Source organism: Gekko japonicus, unplaced genomic scaffold (assembly GCF_001447785.1).
Source record: "Gekko japonicus isolate JY-2015 unplaced genomic scaffold, Gekko_japonicus_V1.1 scaffold201, whole genome shotgun sequence".
Classification (NCBI taxonomy): Eukaryota; Metazoa; Chordata; class Lepidosauria; order Squamata; family Gekkonidae; genus Gekko; species Gekko japonicus.
Window position 1 is genome coordinate 873831 of NW_015162480.1, and position 19652 is coordinate 893482.

At 45.5% G+C, this 19652-nt stretch overlaps 1 protein-coding gene across 1 annotated transcript in view; it reads right to left on the reverse strand.

The window, feature by feature from the left end:
* The window catches only part of PDZD2 (PDZ domain containing 2), a 269311-nt gene that overhangs the window by 57120 nt on the left and 192539 nt on the right, over positions 1-19652 (reverse strand). Inside the window, exons 5-6 of the mRNA XM_015405845.1 lie at positions 18372-18542; positions 16990-16998 (exon numbers count right to left, since the gene is read on the reverse strand). Coding sequence (XP_015261331.1) covers positions 16990-16998; positions 18372-18542 — 180 coding nt within the window. The remainder of the gene's footprint in view (positions 1-16989; positions 16999-18371; positions 18543-19652) is intronic.

A 19652-nucleotide genomic window follows, 5' to 3' on the forward strand; every position in this document is an offset into this window, starting at 1 on the left:
TGAATATTTATCTCGCTTCCTGATCTCTTTTTTCTCCGGACAGACTTGCAAATAAAGATTCCTGGCACTTTCCTTTCTAAACAGAGGAAACTGTGTGTTTCTCGTTTGTGCCAGTACAACCAGAGGATGAAAAGCTTGCGTCCCACCACGGCACCAGCAAAGGGTCGTGTCCCAAGAACTCTGGCATTTCTCTCCATCTTTGGAAGCCATTTCAAGAGGAGGCCATTCTGGGAGCTGTGGCTCCCTGAAGGCAAGGATCATATATCCACTCCTCTGTGTCAAGCACCAGCTAACACAACAAGGAGAGCCAATGTGGTCTAGGGGTTAGAGCGCTGGACTAGGATCCTGGGAAACCCAGGTATTGTGGATGGACCAGGAGCTCAGAATCCCAGGTTCGAATCCATGGAAGCTCACAGGTTGCATCTGGACCGATAACTCTCCACTTGCACTATCTCACAGGGCTGTTGTGAGAATAAAATGGAGGAGGGGAAAATAGTTTTGCAAGTTGCTTTGGGTCCCATTTGGGAGAAAAGTGGGGTATAAGTATTTCTACCAAAACAAGCATGCTGCACGGCCCTACTTGGAAGGGCCAGTTTCAATGTCAACTCGAAAGAGGATGAGGAGGAGATTAGATTTATACCCCACCCTTGCCTCAGAGTGGCTTACAATCTCCTTCCCTTCCCCTCTCCACAACAGACACCCTGTGAGGTAGGTGGGGCTGAGAGAGCCCTGACTGAAAACTGGTATTGAGAGAACAGCTCTGAGAGAACTTGTGACTGACCCAAGGTGACACCAGCAGCTGCATGCGGAGGAGTGGGGAATCAAACCCGGTTCTCCCAGATTAGAGTCCGCATTCTTAACCACGACACCAAACTGGCTGCAATATCCAAAGATGGCTAAGCAGGAAAACTTAAGCACATCAGGTAGCCTAAACATCACAACTGGCTCAGCTTTATGCAACACAAATGCATGAAGGTTATCTTCATGCTTATAAACCTTCGGGCCAGTGGTGGCAGAGCATCCCTTCCGCGTGGCTGTTACAATAACTGGAAAACCGCACAGGAGAAGACGCACAACATGATTACTTCCCTTGCAAATGCCACTAGTCCTAAAATGAGCACTGGTCCTAGTGAGAATCCTGGTACTGTCCAGGGACACTGCACATGCTGACGCAGGAATTGCATATAGGAGGCATCTGGAGTGGTTAGTATCAGCTAGGCCTCTGGCTATTCTAGCTGCCATGGGAGTGAGGGGTGACTCTGGAATTTTGACTTTTGTTTCTGCTGCATCTTCAGTGTTTCTGTTATCTGTGTAACTGAAGCTTTTGACTTGAGTGCCTGATGCTGTCTTTATCCTGGGAATTATAGCCCGTTACTTTGGCGGGCTTTTACCTGGTCTCTGATTGGCCCTGAGCCATCAGGAGACCCCCTTGAATAATGCATATCAGCTTGCTACGTGCGCTTTATGCCAGTTCTAACACGAAAGCATTAAGATATCTGCATACTTTCAATGTCTCAATAAACTTTACTTCTCAGAATGAAAGCTGTTGGGAACTGATTGCTGCAGGAGTCTGACAGTTAGTTGCCTCCCGTACGTGATTGCTGCATCTGCACGTGCCATGTTCCTAGACAGCACCTTTCTCAGCTGTTTCTCTAACCACTGAAAATTGCTTGAATAAATGCCCAGGCCTGATTAAGGTGCACGCAACCACACAGCCAATGTTATTATTGTCAGATGGGTTTTTTTTATTTATACAGAGAAAGGAGAAGAACAATGCCAGAGGAAGCAGCCCTATGTAAACTTGCCACAGATAACTCGAGTTTTGGGAACGGTCCTCTCCTGCTGTCAAAGATAACGAGAAATGGAAGAATAGTTTCCCAAGGTATTCTTCCGTGGGACTTCTGCACCACTCGAAAAATGGCAAAAGCAGCACATTACACTACTAAATAAATGATCGAAAGACCAATTTTCATATTATGCAGATGAGGCTTGTTGAAGCTCACTGTGTGTTTAAAATACAGTTTAAGAGAGCCCAGCAGGGATCAAATTGCAAGCCGCAATCGTGCTTTTGGGGGAACACAAAAGGGCAGATGTGTTCAAGCAACACATCAAGTGAATTTCACTGCTATGATATCTCTTGTTATCATTATGTTAATAATTGCTAGACTGCAGAGCAACGCTGGTGTTTGCTATGCCATTAACATTTTCCATAGAGGTTATTCTTTATGTTTCCAAAGGGTGACAATATCCACATGGCTCAGAGAGAGCTGGTAATATAAAAGTCTGCATTTTTGGGACAGTATGCATCTGTGTACACATGCACATCTAGCTGGGCCACAGGTGGCTGTCCTTTGGGGAAGGGGCCATGGCTCAGTGGTAGAGCATCTGCTTGGCATGCAGAAGGTCCCAGGTTCAATCCCCAGTATCTCCAGTTGAAACGGAACAGGTAGTAGGTTGTGTGAAAGATCTCTAAATAAGACCCTGGACAGCTGCTGCCAGTCTGAGTAGACGATACTGAACATGATGGATCAAGGGTCTGATTCAGTTTAAGCCAGCTTCATGAGTCCTCTACACCGGGCCTAGAGGAACTGTGCTGCACTGCAAAGTTCTTGACATCAGTGGGGCTTGACTTGGAAAAAACAGGGACTGAAGTTCAAGAAGATGCTCCTCATTTACCAGGCAAAAGGAAGATGGTTCTTAGTATTTATATCCAGGCTTGGCCGATCCAGAGATTTCACACTGCTTGCATGAAATTGCAAGGCCTGACATTACAGACCCCTGATAGCTTTCTGCAGCTGAAGAGGGCAGTAAAATCTGAACACACATAGCTCTGTAGAAGAGGTTTCAGCTGCACAACCTGAAGTTCCCTGCTTCAGCTCTGGAGACACAGACAGACAGACACAGCACGTGCTCACATCATACACTGTTCTGTATGTGTGCAATACCACCCTGCCCTAATGGATGTGTGGGCCTGTATACCCATTGGGAAGAGAGAACCACAGTTTGCCCCCATATTCCACTGATACACACGTTTCAATTCTCCAAGAGCATTTTCAAGAACAGCCGGAAATGTATGAGCACCATGAGGCCTGCCAGTACTTCCCTTGGCAAGCTCTGAGCTTCTCAGAAAGTGGGCGGGGCCATTGTAAGGGAGGCTTGTTATTGGCCACTAGGGCTGCCAAATCCCCCCGGGGGGGGCGGATTTCCCCCCGCTTTGGAGGTCCGATTTCCGCCCCTGCGGAATCGGCCCCCGGGGGAAACCCCACCCCGGTGTCCACGTCACCCGGATGTGACGTCATGAGTTTTCCCCTCAAATGGCTGTGGCCCCGCCCCCAGCGTGCCCGGCGTCATGACATCACATCTGGGTGACATGCATGCGGCGCACGCGCTCAGGATCGCCAGCCGGGAGCCCCCGCCGCCAGGTAAAAATCATTTGGCAACCCTATTGGCCACCCGCATTCAAATGAGTTTTCCACCAGAGGGTCTGGAGGGTTTTCTAGTCACTGTGTGGTTCCTTTCCCCTTTCAGGCTTTCTTTCTTTCCCAGATGTGAGGGGGGAGGTATTCCACTTGGCTCTGTTTCCTGCGGCAGCCATTTTGCATTTGGCTCCGCTTCCCATGGCAGCCATTTTGCAGCACTGCTCACTTCCCCTTGTCAAAATTCCAAAGGTGCCTGGAGGCCCCAAAAAACTGGAACAATATCGCTTCTGGCTTTAAAGCCATTCTTGGGACCAGTATACTTTAAAGACCACCTACTCCCACATGAATCTACCAACCACTATGTTCATCTTCAGGGGCCCTGCTTTGGGTGCCCCATCATCTGAGGCAAGATGGCTGACAACCCAAGAAAGGACCTTCTCAGTCACGGCACCAAAACTACAGAATGCCCTTCCTAGGGAGATTCATCTCTTCCCCTCTATCACTGTCTTCCAACAGTGGGTGAAGACTTATCTGTTTCCTATGGCGTACTTTTGTGGACCCTCCTTGCTGTTTAAATGGTTGGTTTTTTAATTATATACAAAAGTTAGTTTTAATGTTTGTGATTGTTCGCTGCCTTGAGAGCCCTAAATTTGATGGAAAGGTGGCATAGAAATGTTTTAAATAAATAAAATATGGCTATGCAGGTTTTCAAGAGATCACAAATACAAATAAGCCATGCACCAAATATAGATGGTCACAGCTCCTCATGTACATGTAAAACTTGAACCAAGGACTTAACATTAAACCAAGAAGCATTAAATGAAGGCATTAAACCAGGGCATCCTATTTCTGTTACGAACAGCAGGAGGATTACAGCTCAGATCACATGAACTTTGTGCAGAGTATTTATAATGCTGACATAAGATGAGATTTCATTCCGATTAAATCAAATACAAATATAAATTTTTGCAAAGACAAAGAGCATACCTGCAAGAGAACTTCTAGCAGTGGGAATGTGGTGCTTCAATATCAACCGGGAAATCTGGGAGAGGTTTCTTCAATGTATACTTTCCATTTCTGCCCAAATGAGTCCCCAAATTGGCTTATAAACCCTGCACATCTTTACTGTTAAAAACACCTTGACTTGTTTCTTAATACAATAGTGGATGGGGGAACCTTTTGTTATGACATTGTATGACCCACACGGGATGGTATAGATAGCACATCCCTTTGCTCTTGGTAACAAAGAGATAAAAATGCATGTTTTGGTAGTTTTGTATCACATTAGCATCACTGTGGAGACTTTGAATACATCTTGTCTGCACAATGGATGCCAGTTGTACACAGGATTGCTGGATGACTGGGGGAACTGAGACACAGGGGGCAATCATGCTGATGGCGTGACACCATTGCCAGGGTGAACCTGGAAGTGAGGTCTTGCCACTCTAGGGTTCAGTGGAAGCTCTATGGTTTTACCATAGAGTTTCCACTGAATCCTAGAGCAACATGGCAATTCCAGTTTTGCCCTGGAAATGACATCATACCGTTAACTGAATGGGAATTGTGTGTCTTATTTTTACCCTGCCAGCTTACTGAACAGTGGTGAGGGTTGGAGGCTCAAAGTGGGTGATTTTCCACTGAAAATGTGAATGTGGCAACCCTGGTAGTAGACCAAGCCAAGCTGGCTAGAGGTTTGTGTCCAAAGCTTTCCTCACAGGACTCCCACTTTAAAACTGTAGGCTACACATATATACATTCTTAGCTATTCCTGTGGATTGCAGCATCTGGAAGATGTACTGCTGTGATCACAGAAATTACTATCTATGCATACATCCTGTAGACAGTTAAGGTACACTGTGTTACTAATTGCTGGGAAACTACTTATGTGAATGGCACACTGAAACTACTTAATAGCTAGAGCAAAGGGTTTTTTCCCCTTTATTTGACCAAGGTATTGTCAATCAGTCCAACAGCTCTCCAAATATTTCAAGAGAAACAGAGTAAATTAGTTAATTATGTCTGGGCCCATGAAAATTAGGTTGGCTCTGTGCGCTAAACAATATGGCAGTGCAGAAAGAGTAACCACACTGGTTTGGGGTTATAGTAAAGTGCAGACTGGTCTTAAGAATCTGAGTTTCCAATAAATTCCCAAATTACAATTCGGATGAGTGTCAAGGGAATGGGGGAAAGATGAGATGGATTAAGTTGGGTTGTCCATTCTCCAAAAATTCACAGCGATGTGGAGAAGCACATATGCCAGATCTCCCCAGCATGAGCTCACTGACTTTATACTAAATCCCATTGTTTTCACTGGAGCTTATCTTCACATAAACAAGCTCACAAGCTGAACCTACAGTGAGATTCTGTAGGCTTGGTTTAAGACAATTATTTAATTAATGTGTTCAAGTGGAGCAATTAAAGATCTCTAATTAGTAAATAGACCCAAGCCTTCATCCAAAGATTAACATATGGAAAAAGACACAACATGGCACTAATGCCGCATAGGGAAAAATGGACTTGAATGATACAGACATCTCATATGGGCACTCATTCACATCAGTAAGATCTGACAAAAATGGCAAGGGTCAGCCCCAACGGACTCAACCAGGACACTCACACAACAGCCCATACTAATTCTGGCCTGAGAGATGTCAAGAGACCCTAGTAGGGTTGCCATGTCGAAAATCGTCGGGAGTGGGGGGCTCCCATCCGGCGTCCTATTTGCACACGCATAGAGTTTTCCCCTCGGATGGTCGTGGACCCGCCCCCAGTGTGCCCGGCATCATAACGTCACTTCCTGGTGATGCGCACGCTGGGGTGGGGTTCCCCCCGGGGCCCGATCCGCCGCTGGCGGGGAACGGGCCTCTGGGGCAGGGGTTTCCCCGCCCCCCGGGGGGACTTGGCAGCCCTAGACCCTAGCCAGCCAATCCAGTGTCACCACTTTATATAAAAGTTTTCAGATTTTCTATTTCCACCCATGGTGGAAAACATTTCTGACCTTTCACAAACCTGCTATTTGGGGACAGAGCCTGGAGAGGACAGGGACCTCAGTGTGGGTCCAATGCCACAGAGTCCATCCTCCAAAGCATCAGGTTTCTCCAGGGGAACTGATCTCTGCAGTCTGGAGATGAGCTGTAATTCCACAGGATCCCCAGGCCCCACCTGGAGGCTGGCAACCCTGTCTGCTAACATGGTATATTGTTTTTATCCCAGGGCTGCCAGACCCACTGTATCTGGCAGAAGCACCATGGTATTTGTAAATAAATAAATAATCCAATAAGAGAACCTTGTGTAAATCACATGGTCTGTCTCTATGTATTGGCAGCTGAGAAAACTCAAGCGAAAGCTGTGTCTGACCAGGTGGTAAATTACTCAAACTTGTTGTAATTTAATTTGTTTTATGGGAAGAAAATTATAATGTTATTGTCTCTTTTTTTATAAACTGTGCTGGAATTTGCAGAATACCACTAGTGGCTATTTCATTTGGTGCCTAACCCGTGAAAACTGCTGTTCCACACACAGAGTTTTTACATCCTGTGCACAGAGAAAACACCAGACTGGTATAGTAGTGTACATTTCTTACTACAGTGTAGTAACAGAATGGAAGAGTAGTAATTGGAAAAGTTCAACAATGCAGGAAAAGTTCCAGTATGAAAAGAAAGATATATGCACATCTCAGTGTAAAATGTAATTTTGCTTTACTTTCTCCCTGCTTTAACATATGTATATTTTAGAAATTCAATTTTAAAAACTGCACAAGTGTCACAGTCGCTTGCTTTTTTCCTTAAAATCACTAACCAGTTTTGAAAGGGGGGAGAGACAATTTAACAAAAAATATATCTGTATTACTAATAATTCTGGCTGCACTGTCTTTACAGATTTTTAATATAATCCATTCCCCTCCCCCTTGCGGCATGGATTTTTATTGGTTTTGGATAATTTTTCTGTAGGTTTTATGTTTTACTAAGCTTTACCCTTTAGCCTTTGCAATAAAGGAAAACCTTACTTTTAAACTGTAGTTATGAAACTTAATTGCTGAAGCGGGCAGAGAACACAAATAAACCATGAAAATAATCTCATTGTTAGACTGCAAATCACCAGAGCAATTCTACACCTCTGGATGCCTTCCTGGAAGGAGACTATAACTTGGGTTTAAAATATGGGATTGTGCAGGTTCTGATAAAATGTAGTGCTGCGAACAGCCAGAGTTCAAGGCAGGTCAACCACACTGCAATCTTTTTCAGGGGTGGGGTGGGGTGGGGTATTTTGTGTGTATGTATGCACTTCTTCACCCAAAGAGTGATTAACACCTGGAATTCACTGCCACAGGAAGTGGTGGTGGCTACAAGCATGGACGGCTTCAAGAGGGAATTAGATAAGCATTTGGAGTAGAGGTCCATCGGTAGCTATTAGCCACAAAGTATAGATAGGGACTCTGGGGCAAATGATGCTCTGTCTTCTTGGTGCTTGGGGGGGGGGGTCAACAGTGGGAGGGCTTCTAATGTCCTGGCCCCACTGGTGGACCTCCTGATGGCACCTGGTATTTCTGGCCACTGGTATTTCTGGCCATTGGCTGATCTGTTTACAATACCCTTCCTAATAATCCCCAGCACAGCATTGGCCTTCTTTATTGCAGTCACACACTGTCTTGACATTTTCAGTGAGTTATCTACTACAACTCCAAGATCTCTCTCTTGATCAGTCTCTGCCAGTTCAGACCCAATACAGAGTGTTGGACTGGATGGGTTTTTGGCCTGATCCAACATTGGCATCTCTTATGTTCTTATGTTCATCTCTTATGTTCTTATGTGTGTGTACTTGGAAGTCATGGTTGACTTCTAATGACCCCTCGTGGGGCTTGGATGTTTCAGAGAGGTGGCTTGCTATTGCCTTGCCTCTGCATCCCGGCCCTGGTATTCCTTGGAGGTCTCCCATCCAAGTACTTGCCAGGGTCAGCCCTGCTTAGCTTCCAAGATCTGACGAGATGGGGCTTGCCTGGGCTATCCAGGTCAGGGACACCCACATGGCAATCTTAAGCGGAGTTACACCCTCCTAATCCCATTGACTTCAATGGATTTAGAAGGGTGTAACTCTACTTAGTGCTGTACAGCCAGGCCACCACCTAGAGGAGCACCCGTCTCAAATATCTACTCAGCAAACAATACTAACAATCCCTCTTCACTCGTAAAGATGGCAGCTGTGACCTGCACGGCCAGTGTTGCGCCAACATTCGATTATCAATCATTATTATTAGAAGGACTCTTGAGAGTCCCTTGGACTGCAAGAAGATCAAATCAGTCAATCCTAAAAGAAATCAACCCTGACTGTTCCCTGGAAGGCCAGATAATGAAACTGAAGCTCAAATACTTTGGCCACCCAATGAGAAGGGAGCACTCACTGGAGAAGACCCTGATGCTGGGAAAGATTGAAGGTCAAAGAAGACGGGGACGGCAAAGGATGAGATGGTTAGACAGTGTCATAAATGCAACGAACATAAAATTGAGCAAACTTCAGAGGACGTCGGAAGACAGGAGGGCCTGGCGTGATGTGGTCCATGGGGTCACAAAGAGTCGGACTCGACTGTGCGACTGAACAACAACAAAGTACAGGATCACTGCCCATTCAGCAAGTAGTGTACAAATGATTGTCATAGCATCAATAACATAAAAACAATTAAACTTCATGAGATTCATAAGCATCCAGCCCAAACACATTAGTCTGCATTTGTTTAAATACAGCACGCAGATCTTAGCCAGCAAATCTATGCACAAAAGGGATAAATCATTAATGCTAGACATGTAATTAAAAAATAAAACAAAGCATTCAAAAGTTGACCAAACGGAGAATGTCAAAGACACTCCTTGCCCAGAGTGCCACTTTATCTAGGGTTGGCTGTGATGCTGGAATAAGGGTCATTATATCCTGCTGTATGTACTATTTCGTGATCCCAAGTTCCATGAGCGGAAGAGAAGTTCCAGAAGAAGTTCTGCAGAGTCAGACTCTTGGGCTCGGTTCACACACTGTACAAAACCACGGTTTCATTAAACTAACTAAAGTTAGTGCGATCAAACAAATGGAGACCACTTTGCTAGGATACATCAAGTCAGGATCTGAAGCAATGGTTCAGAGCTGGTTTATTCACCCAAGCTAATCTTAGAACAAAGTTTGAGTTCAGTGGCACCTTTAAGACTAACAAAGTTTAATTCTGAGTATAAGCTTTCGTGTGCATGCACGCTTCTTCAGATACATTGAAACAGGCTTCCAAAAGCCTTACATATAGGTAGAGAGAGGGTGGGGGTGTCAGTTGCCGGGAAGGGCTAGTTAGAGTCAAGATGAATAAATAACTGAGCGATCAGTATAACCAGGGCTATTTTTGGGCAGGAACGCACAGGAACGGAGTTCCGGCTGGCTCCCAAGTTGGCCACGCCCAGCAGGAACTCATTAGGACAATAGGCCACACCCAACAGCAGAAACTCATTAGGACTGGCTACATTAGGAGTGTGTGGCCTAACATGCAAAGGAGTTCCTGCTACAAAAAAAGGCCCAGGGTTTTGACAACAAACAAGGTAAACAGAATAACAAGCAAAAGGTGGGTGTGGCTGGATAACCACACTTCTGGTAACATGTGGGTGCGGCCTAATGTGCTAATGAGCTGTGCTGTCAGGGGTGTGGCCCAATATGCTAATGGGTTCCTGCTGTTGGGTGTGGCCTATTATGGTAATGAGTTCCTGCTGGGCTTTTTCTACCAAAAGAGCCCTGAGTATAACTAAGATTGGATTAAAGCAGTTGGTAAGACCTCTGAATAGCAGCAAATTAGCACACAAATAAAAGAGTTAACAAACAGACATGAGAACTAGGTTTGAGTCTAGTGGCACCTTTAAGACCAACAAAGTTTAATTCTAAGTATAAGTGAGAACTGAGTGACTTAGCATGTGTAGATGCACATTTCTTCACATGCATTTAAACAGACTTCCTCAAGCGTTACATATGGGGGGTTAGCTGGCAGGAAGGGCTAATTAGAGTCAAGATGCATAAGTAACTGAGCAATAAGTACAGCTAAAATTGGACTAATGCAGTTGGTAAGACCTGTGGACAGCAGCAAATTAGCATACTAAAGAGTTAACAATGTGTCAATTTGCACAAGTCTTTCCAACTGAAGTCTGTTTCCAGTTGAAGTCTGTTTCAATGTATCTAAAGATGTCTGCATGCATACAAAAGCTTACACCCAGAATTAAACTTTGTTGGTTTTAAAGGTGCCACTGGACTCAAACTTTGTTCTATTGCTTCAGACCAACATGGTTACCCACCTGAATCCAAGTTAATCTTGTTTTCCCTGGTGCATAAATGTGGGCACCCTGGCTTTCCCAGCTATGGAGACACAAGGCCAGGACAGAGGGAATACCGCCAGCCTTTATCAAGGCTAACCAGAATTTGAGTGATCAGCTAGAAAGTCGAACCTTGATTACACCTACTAACCTTAGTGACTTTGGTGTTCAACAGTGGCTTTGTGTTATGGCAGCAGAGATATAGAGAGTTTCTGGAATATCTGTTTATTTCCCCACCATACAAGCAGAACAGATGGGAGCCAGCAAGTATCTAGACAGGGGTCACAAAGGGGCATTAGCACTCTCCAAAGCAACCACATTATCTTGGCAGCAACCCATATGGAGTTGCTCATTAAACCTTGCTGAGGAGTTCTTCTCAACCCTGAAGACAATATGACAAAGCACTCATTTTGATCACCGTAACCATGACTGGTAGTGCCCCTGCATCAGAGACATATATCATACATTTTTATGTATGGCAAAATAGTAAGCAGTTTAAGTTTATTTCTAGCATCACTGAAGAAGACATTCGAAACCAGAGGGACAATACACCCGGGATCCTTTTGTGGATCCTTCTTGAATCCTTTTCCTTGAATCGCACTACTATACTCAGATTTTCATTTTTGTATGTAGAAATTGTCTAAAGATTTATGGATTCTTATTCTGCTGTACTCTGATTTCCATAATATGGAGAGCACTGTACTTTGATGTTGTTGCAGTTGATATTGGTTACTAAATGACTATGAAAGTTGATAGATTATAGATAGAAAATTACATTGTATCGCAATAATTTTAAAACATGGTTCGTGTGTTCTCGAGTTATTTAATAACTTTAGCGCTATTGTTACAGTCGTACTGTTGTTCTTTACGTGATTCCTGCAATGGAGACAGCTTCCAAAGATGGACAAAGAAACAGTGTGGCATAGTGCTCACAGTGCTGGACTACGATTTGGAAGACCCAGCCCCAAAACTCTGCCATGGAATCTCACTGGGACCGATTTCACACAAGAGCTGCGCCGTGGTCGCACCTCCCTCTGCCTCGCTTCTATTGGTCAGTTTCCCACTCAAAGCCCCGTGGCCGCATTTTGACCCGCGGCTTCGCCCGATTTTCCCTGTGGTTTCGTGATCCTGTTTTTTGAGTGGGAAACTGACCAATAGAAGCGGGGCAAAGGGAGGCGTGACTGCGGCGCAGCTCTTGTGTGAAATCGGTCACGGTGACCTTGGGCCAGTTACTTTCCCTCAGTCTAAAGGATCTCGGAAAGTTGTGAGGATGAAATGAAGGAGGGGAGAATGAAACTGTAAGCCACTTTGGGTCCCCACTAGGGATAAAAGTGGTATAGGTAAAGGTAACGGTTCCCTTGCTCGAAAGCCAGTCAAATCTGACTCAAGGGTTGCGGTGCTCATCTCCGTTTCCAAGCCGAAGAGCCAGCGCTGTCCGAAGACGTTTCCATGGTCATGTGGCCGGCATGACTAAACACCAAGGCGCACGGAACGCTGTTACCTTCCCACCGAAGTGGTACCTATTTATCTACTTGCCATTTCTTGCTTTCGAACTGCTAGGTTGGCAGGAGCTGGAACTAGAGACGGGAGCTCACTCCGTCATGTGGAAACCCGGGTCTCGAACTGCTGAACTACTGACCTTCCACAGCCTGCAGTTCAGCGTCTTAACCACTTGAGCCACCGCAGCTCCTGATAAAAGTGGTATATAAAAAAAGATAGCGCTTTATTTATTTAGATCTTTATAAAAGTGGTATGTATTCTTCCTCCGATAGATAAGACAGAATTGGAAACCACTTGGAAACCACATACCTCCATCTTGGAAAGACTACTTGAAATGGTTCTGAAAACCCATATCACAAAACATTGCTCAGTCGTTTTCATGTAACAAGGTCGTTTAAAACTTTTCAAGTAGAACAGTAACAAAGAATCTCTACATAATCACTTGTAACAGTTGCTCTTGATTGTATAGTATTCTAAAGCTATATACTTGTATTAATGTCTTTAAATGTACAATGTTTCAATTATTCTCTACCATGCTTATTGCAAATTTACTTTAAAAAGCAGGTACTTGCGAAGTATCTATTCTGAAATGTTCTGAAATGTATTTTACAGGAATTGTTGTTTATGTTAATATTCTGAATATACAATAAAAAATTTAAATTTAAAAAAAAAATAAAAGTGGTATATAAAGATCTAAATAAATAAAGCGCTATCTCGGGCTGGTACATTGAGTCCTGACCCTATCCCTGCACTATGGCGGTCCAGAGACAGAGCAGCTGCTAGGCATTCAGACAGTCCAAAGTTCAATCCCTGGAATCTCCAGTGGGAAGAAGCAGGTAGTAAGTGACATGGGAGTGAGAACCTGGAGAGCCACAACTAGTCAGAGTAGACAAGACTGGCACATGAACACATGAAGCTGCCTTCTCCTAAATCAGATCCTTAGTCGATCAAAGTCAGTATTGTCTACTCAGACTAGTAGGGGCTCTCCAGGGTCTCAGGCTGAGGTCTTTCACATCACTTATGACCTGGACCTTTTAGCTGGAGATGCCGGGGATTGAACCTGGGACCTTCTGCATGCCAAGCAGATGCTCTGCCACTGAGCCACAGCTCCTCCCTTCACGGCCCCTTGATGGACCAGTGGTCTGACTCAGTTTAAGGCAGCTTGATATGCTTATGTGATCCTGTTCAGAATTTAGTAGGACAAAACAGGTTTTAGAACATTATTCCACGAATAAACGTTATGAAGGATTTGCAAATGAAGTGCAATTGAGTCGGAGAGCAGAGTGGCATTTTTGTTGCTGTTTTGGCGGTTTGGGGCGGGCTTTTTTGTACAACGGAACGGATTTTTGTACAAAGCAAACCCAAACGAGAGCCAACCATTTTGCAACACTGTAAAACTTCCAGAAACCGCTTTTCCCTCCTTGCTGACAGATGGTTATTATTAGAGAAGGTGTTAGATTACCCACTTATATTGGACATTTCGGCACCTGCAGGAAACACCCCCCCCCCAGTACCTATTATTCCCCCTCCCCTTGAAGGGTGAATGAGGAAAATGAGTCTTGCTGTTTTGTTTCAAAAGGTTTTGCTGTAGGGTGTGACTGGGTTCAAACCACAGCACTGACTAATCCATATGGTTACCATCAGACAGGAATAAAATCCCCACTATTTTTTTTTTTTAAATATGCTGCTGCGGCTCATACGATTGGGAAGTACTTCATGCTTAGAAATCCTATTTGACTGGTATTTGGATCCATCTTTAAGCCTTATTAATTGCTAGGAAGCAACACACTGGCCAGACAATGTGACAAGGCCCACATGGAGCGGTAAAATGCGACTTTCGTTCCAGAAGATGGTGAAAAAAACCCAGGAAATAACAAATCCATACTCCGACTTGGGAGTACTTCATTCCCCCGCTACTCAGAAAGTAGGTTCAGGACTCTGCACCAGGGTAACTCAAATTCTGCGCTGAAAAAAAGCAGGATTCTGTAACCTGAACATGTTATCCAAATGGCTTTGTATATTTTAGATCTTATTCGGCTTCTGCCGGTTACAGGAGAAGGTAGGGAGGAAAGCAAGCCACTGACATCTTCCCTTTGACTCTTGGAAGTCTTATGTCCAGAGGTCATTTCGGGGGGGATCGCGGGGGAACGCAGTTCCCCCGGGTGAGGTATGGGGGGGGCGGGGCACATGACACAGCCCCGCCCCCTGCTTCCGGCCACCCCGCTTCCGGCCCTCATTCCCCCCGGGGGAGGTATGGGGGGGGCGGGCCCCATGACAACCCCCCGCCCCCCGCTTCCGGCCGCCCCGCTTCCGGCCCTCATTCAGCCAGGAGGAGGCAGGAGAAGAGGGAGGGTAAGTTGCTTCCTCCCTGCCTCCCCCCACCCCTGCCTGCCTGGGGCCAGGGAGGGCCTTCGCGGGGCTTCCTTGCACTCCCGCCGGCCTTGCAGGTCCACCACCGGGCCCCTCATGGGGCTTGGCAGTGGAGCTGCAAGGCCGGCGGTGGCGGCCGGGACCGTTGGGGGCGGGGTGTGTGGCCTTATGACACACTTCTGGTGATGTCAGGGGGTGTGGCCTTATGACACACTTCCGGTGATGTCAGGGGGTGTGGCATATGCTAATGAGTTATGCTAATGAGTTCCCCTAGCTCGACCCCTGCTTATGTCTCCCTGGCTTCTCAGAGAGTTGTAGCCATAGGGGCTAGAAACATTTTTATATACGTAAAACGGAACCTAAGTATTGAAGCAAAGAAAGAAAAGATGGAAGCACGGGATCCGGACTTCTAGTTTGATTTTGGGGGGAACAAGTCTTGGTCAGTTCCTCTCCAATGTACCCAGAGTAGTCACAGCTGTGTTGGTCCTACAGGTGATGAAGCACGAAGTAAGCACACATTACACTCAACAGGTATAATGTGAAAGAAATCCACACGTTACACAGTTTGCACAATTCCATGACAACAATACAAGAGCCCTCTGGGATGAAGACAATCTAGCTTGTGGTATTGTGAGGGCACAATACCACCGAACATAGAAGTTTGCTTCAGTTGTCGTGGCTGACAGTCATCGACAGACGTATCATCCAAGAGACCAAAGCCAAACGTTTCATTTCCCTTGATAAAGGCTTAGTCTATGGATGAAGGTTGATTGAAAGGAGCTAGCACAGCCTTGTCTGAAAAGATGTAGCTTTCCCCAGAAAACAAAGAGAAAGGGGTGTTGGAAGGACTGCAGGCTCACACAAGCATCAGATCTATTTTTTATTCTGTTTTTGTGTGCTTAATTTAACATGAACTCTTAAAAAAAAAAAAGCCTGAACAAAGGCACAGAATTCTTCACTTAAAAAGAAACGTGCATAGAATATGCATGGCAATTTATCATTCCTGATAATTAATTATAGACAACTACTGGTAATCCTGACCCTACAAGACATTTCACTATCAATAATGTGCACGGTATCAGAAATATTATATATTCTTCTTCCTGTATAGAAACTGTGGCATTAAGAACATAAGAGCAGCCAATGTTGGATCAGGCCAGTGGCCCATCCAGTTCAACACTCTGTCACACAGTGGCCAAAAATACCAGGTGATATCAGGAGGTCCACCAGTGGGGCCAGGATACTAGGAGCCCTCACATTATTGACCCCCCCCCAAGCACCAAGAAGACAGAGCATCACTTGCCCCAGAGCCCCTACCTATACCTTGTGGCTAATAGCCATTGATGGACCTCTGCTCCATATGCTGATATAATTCCCCCTTGAAGCTGTCCATGCTTGTAGCCGCCGCCACCTCCTATGGCAGTGAATTCCATGTGTTAATCACTCTTTGGGTGAAGAAGTACTTCCTTTTATCCGTTCTAACCCAACCGCTCAGCAATTTCATGGAGTGCCCACGAGTTCTTGTATTGTGAGAAAGGGACAAAAGTACCTCTTTCTCTATCTGCTCTGGCCCATGCATAATCTTATAAACCTCAATCATGTCACCCCTCAGCCGTTGTTTCTCCAAGGTAAAGAGCCCCAAGTGCTTTAACCTTCTTCATAGGGAAAGTGTTTTAGCCCTTTTATCATTCTAGTTGCCCTTCTCGGCACTTTTTCCAAAGCTATAATATCATTTTTAAGGTGTGGTGACCAGAACTGTGCACAGTATTCCAAATGAGGTCTCACCATTGATTTATATAGGGGCATTATGATATTGGCTGATCTGTTTTCAATTCCCTTCCTAATAATCCCCAGCATAGCATTGGCCTTTTTATTGCAGTCACACACTGTCTGGACATTTTCAGTGAGTTATCTACTACAACTCCAAGATCTCTCTCTTGGTCACGCCAGTTCGGACCCCATCAACATGTATTTATAGTTAGGATTTTTTGCTCCAATGTGCATCACCTTGCACTTGGCCACATTGAACCCCATTTGCCACGTTGACGCCCACTCGCCCATCCTCGACAGATCCCTTTGGAGTGCCTCAGAATCCTCCCTGGTTTTCACCACCCTGAACAACTTCGTATAATCCGCAAATTTAGCCACTTCACTGCTTACTCCCAACTCCAAATCATTAATGAACAAGTTAAAAAGCATTGGACCCAGTACTGATCCCTGCGGTACCCCGCTGCTTTCCCCGTTACACTCACTCTCTGTTACCTATTAATTAGCCAGTTTTTGATCCACAAAATTACATCTTGCACTGTGAACCAACCAAGTTATTTGTGCCATAGAAGTACTGCAGGCTGATATTTCTCTCCCTCTATTGTCACATCCCAGTCCTCTCATCTCTACACTGAACTCTGCCACCAAAACTGTTCACCAGTCTCATTGTTCAAACCATATGATCCCCCTTCCTCAAATCCCTATGTTGGCTCCCTCTTAACATCCATCACAAGCCCTTACCTTTAAATCCCTCAACAGACTTCTTACACCTCTGCACTTGTGTCTTAATATATCATCAACCCGACCTTTTTTCCTCCAGCTCTATCACACGTAGCTTCCCAAAGGTCTCTTCTCCTCTCAAAAGACTCTGCCTTCCTTCCCAGGACTCCTCTCCTTGGTCCTTCAAGATTTATCCTCAAAACTCCCATGAAGCCAAACCATCCTTAGTTGCCATCTCCCACAGAAACTACGAAATACAACCGCATTTCCATGTGTGCATCCACCATCACTCCACTGTTTGCAGCTGCCAAAGACTGCAAGCTCTTAAGGTAAGGCAACTGTGCAGTTTTATGTCACTCAGCAGTATCACTTCATAAATACTGACTACACCATATAATTATTTTTTTACTATAGTGGTTACCCTTGCCAAATACAGAAAACAACTGCATTGCCAAAGTCCTTGCCCTGAAGGAAAAAATCTAGCACGGCAGGAATAAGATGTGTGCGTGCAATCACATTTAGTCGTCTCTCTCCTGAACTGAAAAGACCCAGATTCTTCAGCCTTTCCTCACAGGGAAGGCGCTCCAGCCCCCTAATAATCTTGGTCAGCCTCCCCAGTACCTTTTCCCAGGGGTCATTTCCTGCAGGAGTGCACAGGAGCAGAGCTCCAGCAGTAAAGAGCCCAGGGGGCGGGCACATGCAACAAGCCCCACCCCCTGCTCTCAGCAGCCCTCAGTCAGAGCAAGAAGCAGCCAGGTAAGCTGCAGAGCTGCCCCCCCCCCCGGCCCAAAACAGTCCATTGGCACCTTTAAGACCAAGTTTTATTCAGGTACACACTCTCCCTCCTCTGTGAGGGCAGATCTGCACATTCTGCCCCTCCCCTCAATAGCTAGCAGTCCAAAACAGTCCAGTGGAGCCTGAGCGGTGGGTGTTGCCTTCCGACACACTTCCGGTGATGTCAGGGGGCGTGGCATATGCAAATGAGTTGTGCTAATGTGTTATGCTAATGAGCTCCTGCACCTCTTTTTCTACGAAATGACCCCTGCCTTTTCCAGCTCTGCCATGTCCTTTTTGAGATATGGTGACCAGAACTGTACACAGTATTCCAAACGAGAATGCACCATAGATCTATACAGGGGCATTACAATATCAGCCATTTTTATCTATTTAAATTACCATTGTAATCATAGTGAATCTTTTTTTATTGCACATGTCAACTGCCTTAAAAGGCATACACACAGCACACAAGCGTACAGAATGAAAGACTTACAGGTTCCTGGACTTCTGGAACGAGAGTCTTTCCTTTGACCTCCTCCTCCTCCTCCGGCTCTTCATTCTCTTTATTCTCAGTCCAGGGAGTCGAATCTTGAACAGAGCAGGTGCTAATTAAGTCTGGCAAACTTGTCGATGGGTAATTGAGAAAATCCTCTTCTGCCCCATCCTGTCAAAAATTACAAAAACAATTACACGTATCGGCTAAGTGATTACATACAACGGTCTCGTAAGATAGGCTTGAATTGGCATCGTAGGTGGATGCTGAGAAAGATAGCGCCAATTCAAGGCACTGCAAGACACAATGAACATGGATATACATTACTATCTGGCTCAAACAACACTGTATGTTATGAACATGCTCCTTCAGGGGGAGGGCAGCACCGTCCAGGAGAGGCTGCCTCCTCAGCTCCTGATTGGTGCCATTATTGACCAAAAACAGCTCCATATCATCTGTACTGAACTTCAGTTTATTGGCCCTCATCCAACTAATTATTGCCTTTGGCCAAGGCTCCAGAATATTTGTCACCTCACTTTACCTATGCATATTCTGGTGACCCTTTACTCATCCATCAGCTTCATGTTCGGGATAAGCATGGGGCAAGTATGATAGAACCCTACAGCATCCTGCTGTATAAGTGCAACAGAGTTCAGCAATCATCCCCCAAGACTACCTTCTGGTACCGATGAGGAGGAGGAGGAGGAGGAGGAGAGGAGGAGGAGAATAAGATTGGATTTATACCCCGCCCTTCACTCAGAGCAGCTTACAAACTCCTTTCCCCTCCCCTCCCCACAACAGACACCCTGTGAGCTAGGTGGGGCTGAGAGAGCTCTTTCGAGAACTGCCCTTTCAAGGACAGCTCTTGTCAGAACTACGGCTTGCCCAAGGTCATCCAGCAGCTGCAAGTGGAGAAGTGGGGAATCAAACCTGGTTCTCCCAGATCAGAGTCTGCGCACTTAACCAGTACAGCAAACTGCCTCATAGGACTATGAACACCAGAGCATGGTGCCCTCAAGTCCCATCTTGGTTGAGAGCCCCTGGTAGGCATCTTGGTCAGTGTTAATGAAAGCTTCTGAGAGGTCCAGGAGAATCCAGAGGGATGTACTCCCCCCCTGGCTCTTTCCTGGAGTAGATCATCCATCAGGAAGACCAGGTGAGTTTCAGTTCCACAACCCAGTCTGAATGTAGCTTGGAATCAGTCTAGATAATCAGTTTCCTCCAAGAAAGCCTGGAGATATCAAAGCACCCATTGCTCAAGACCTTGTATGAAACGGGAGT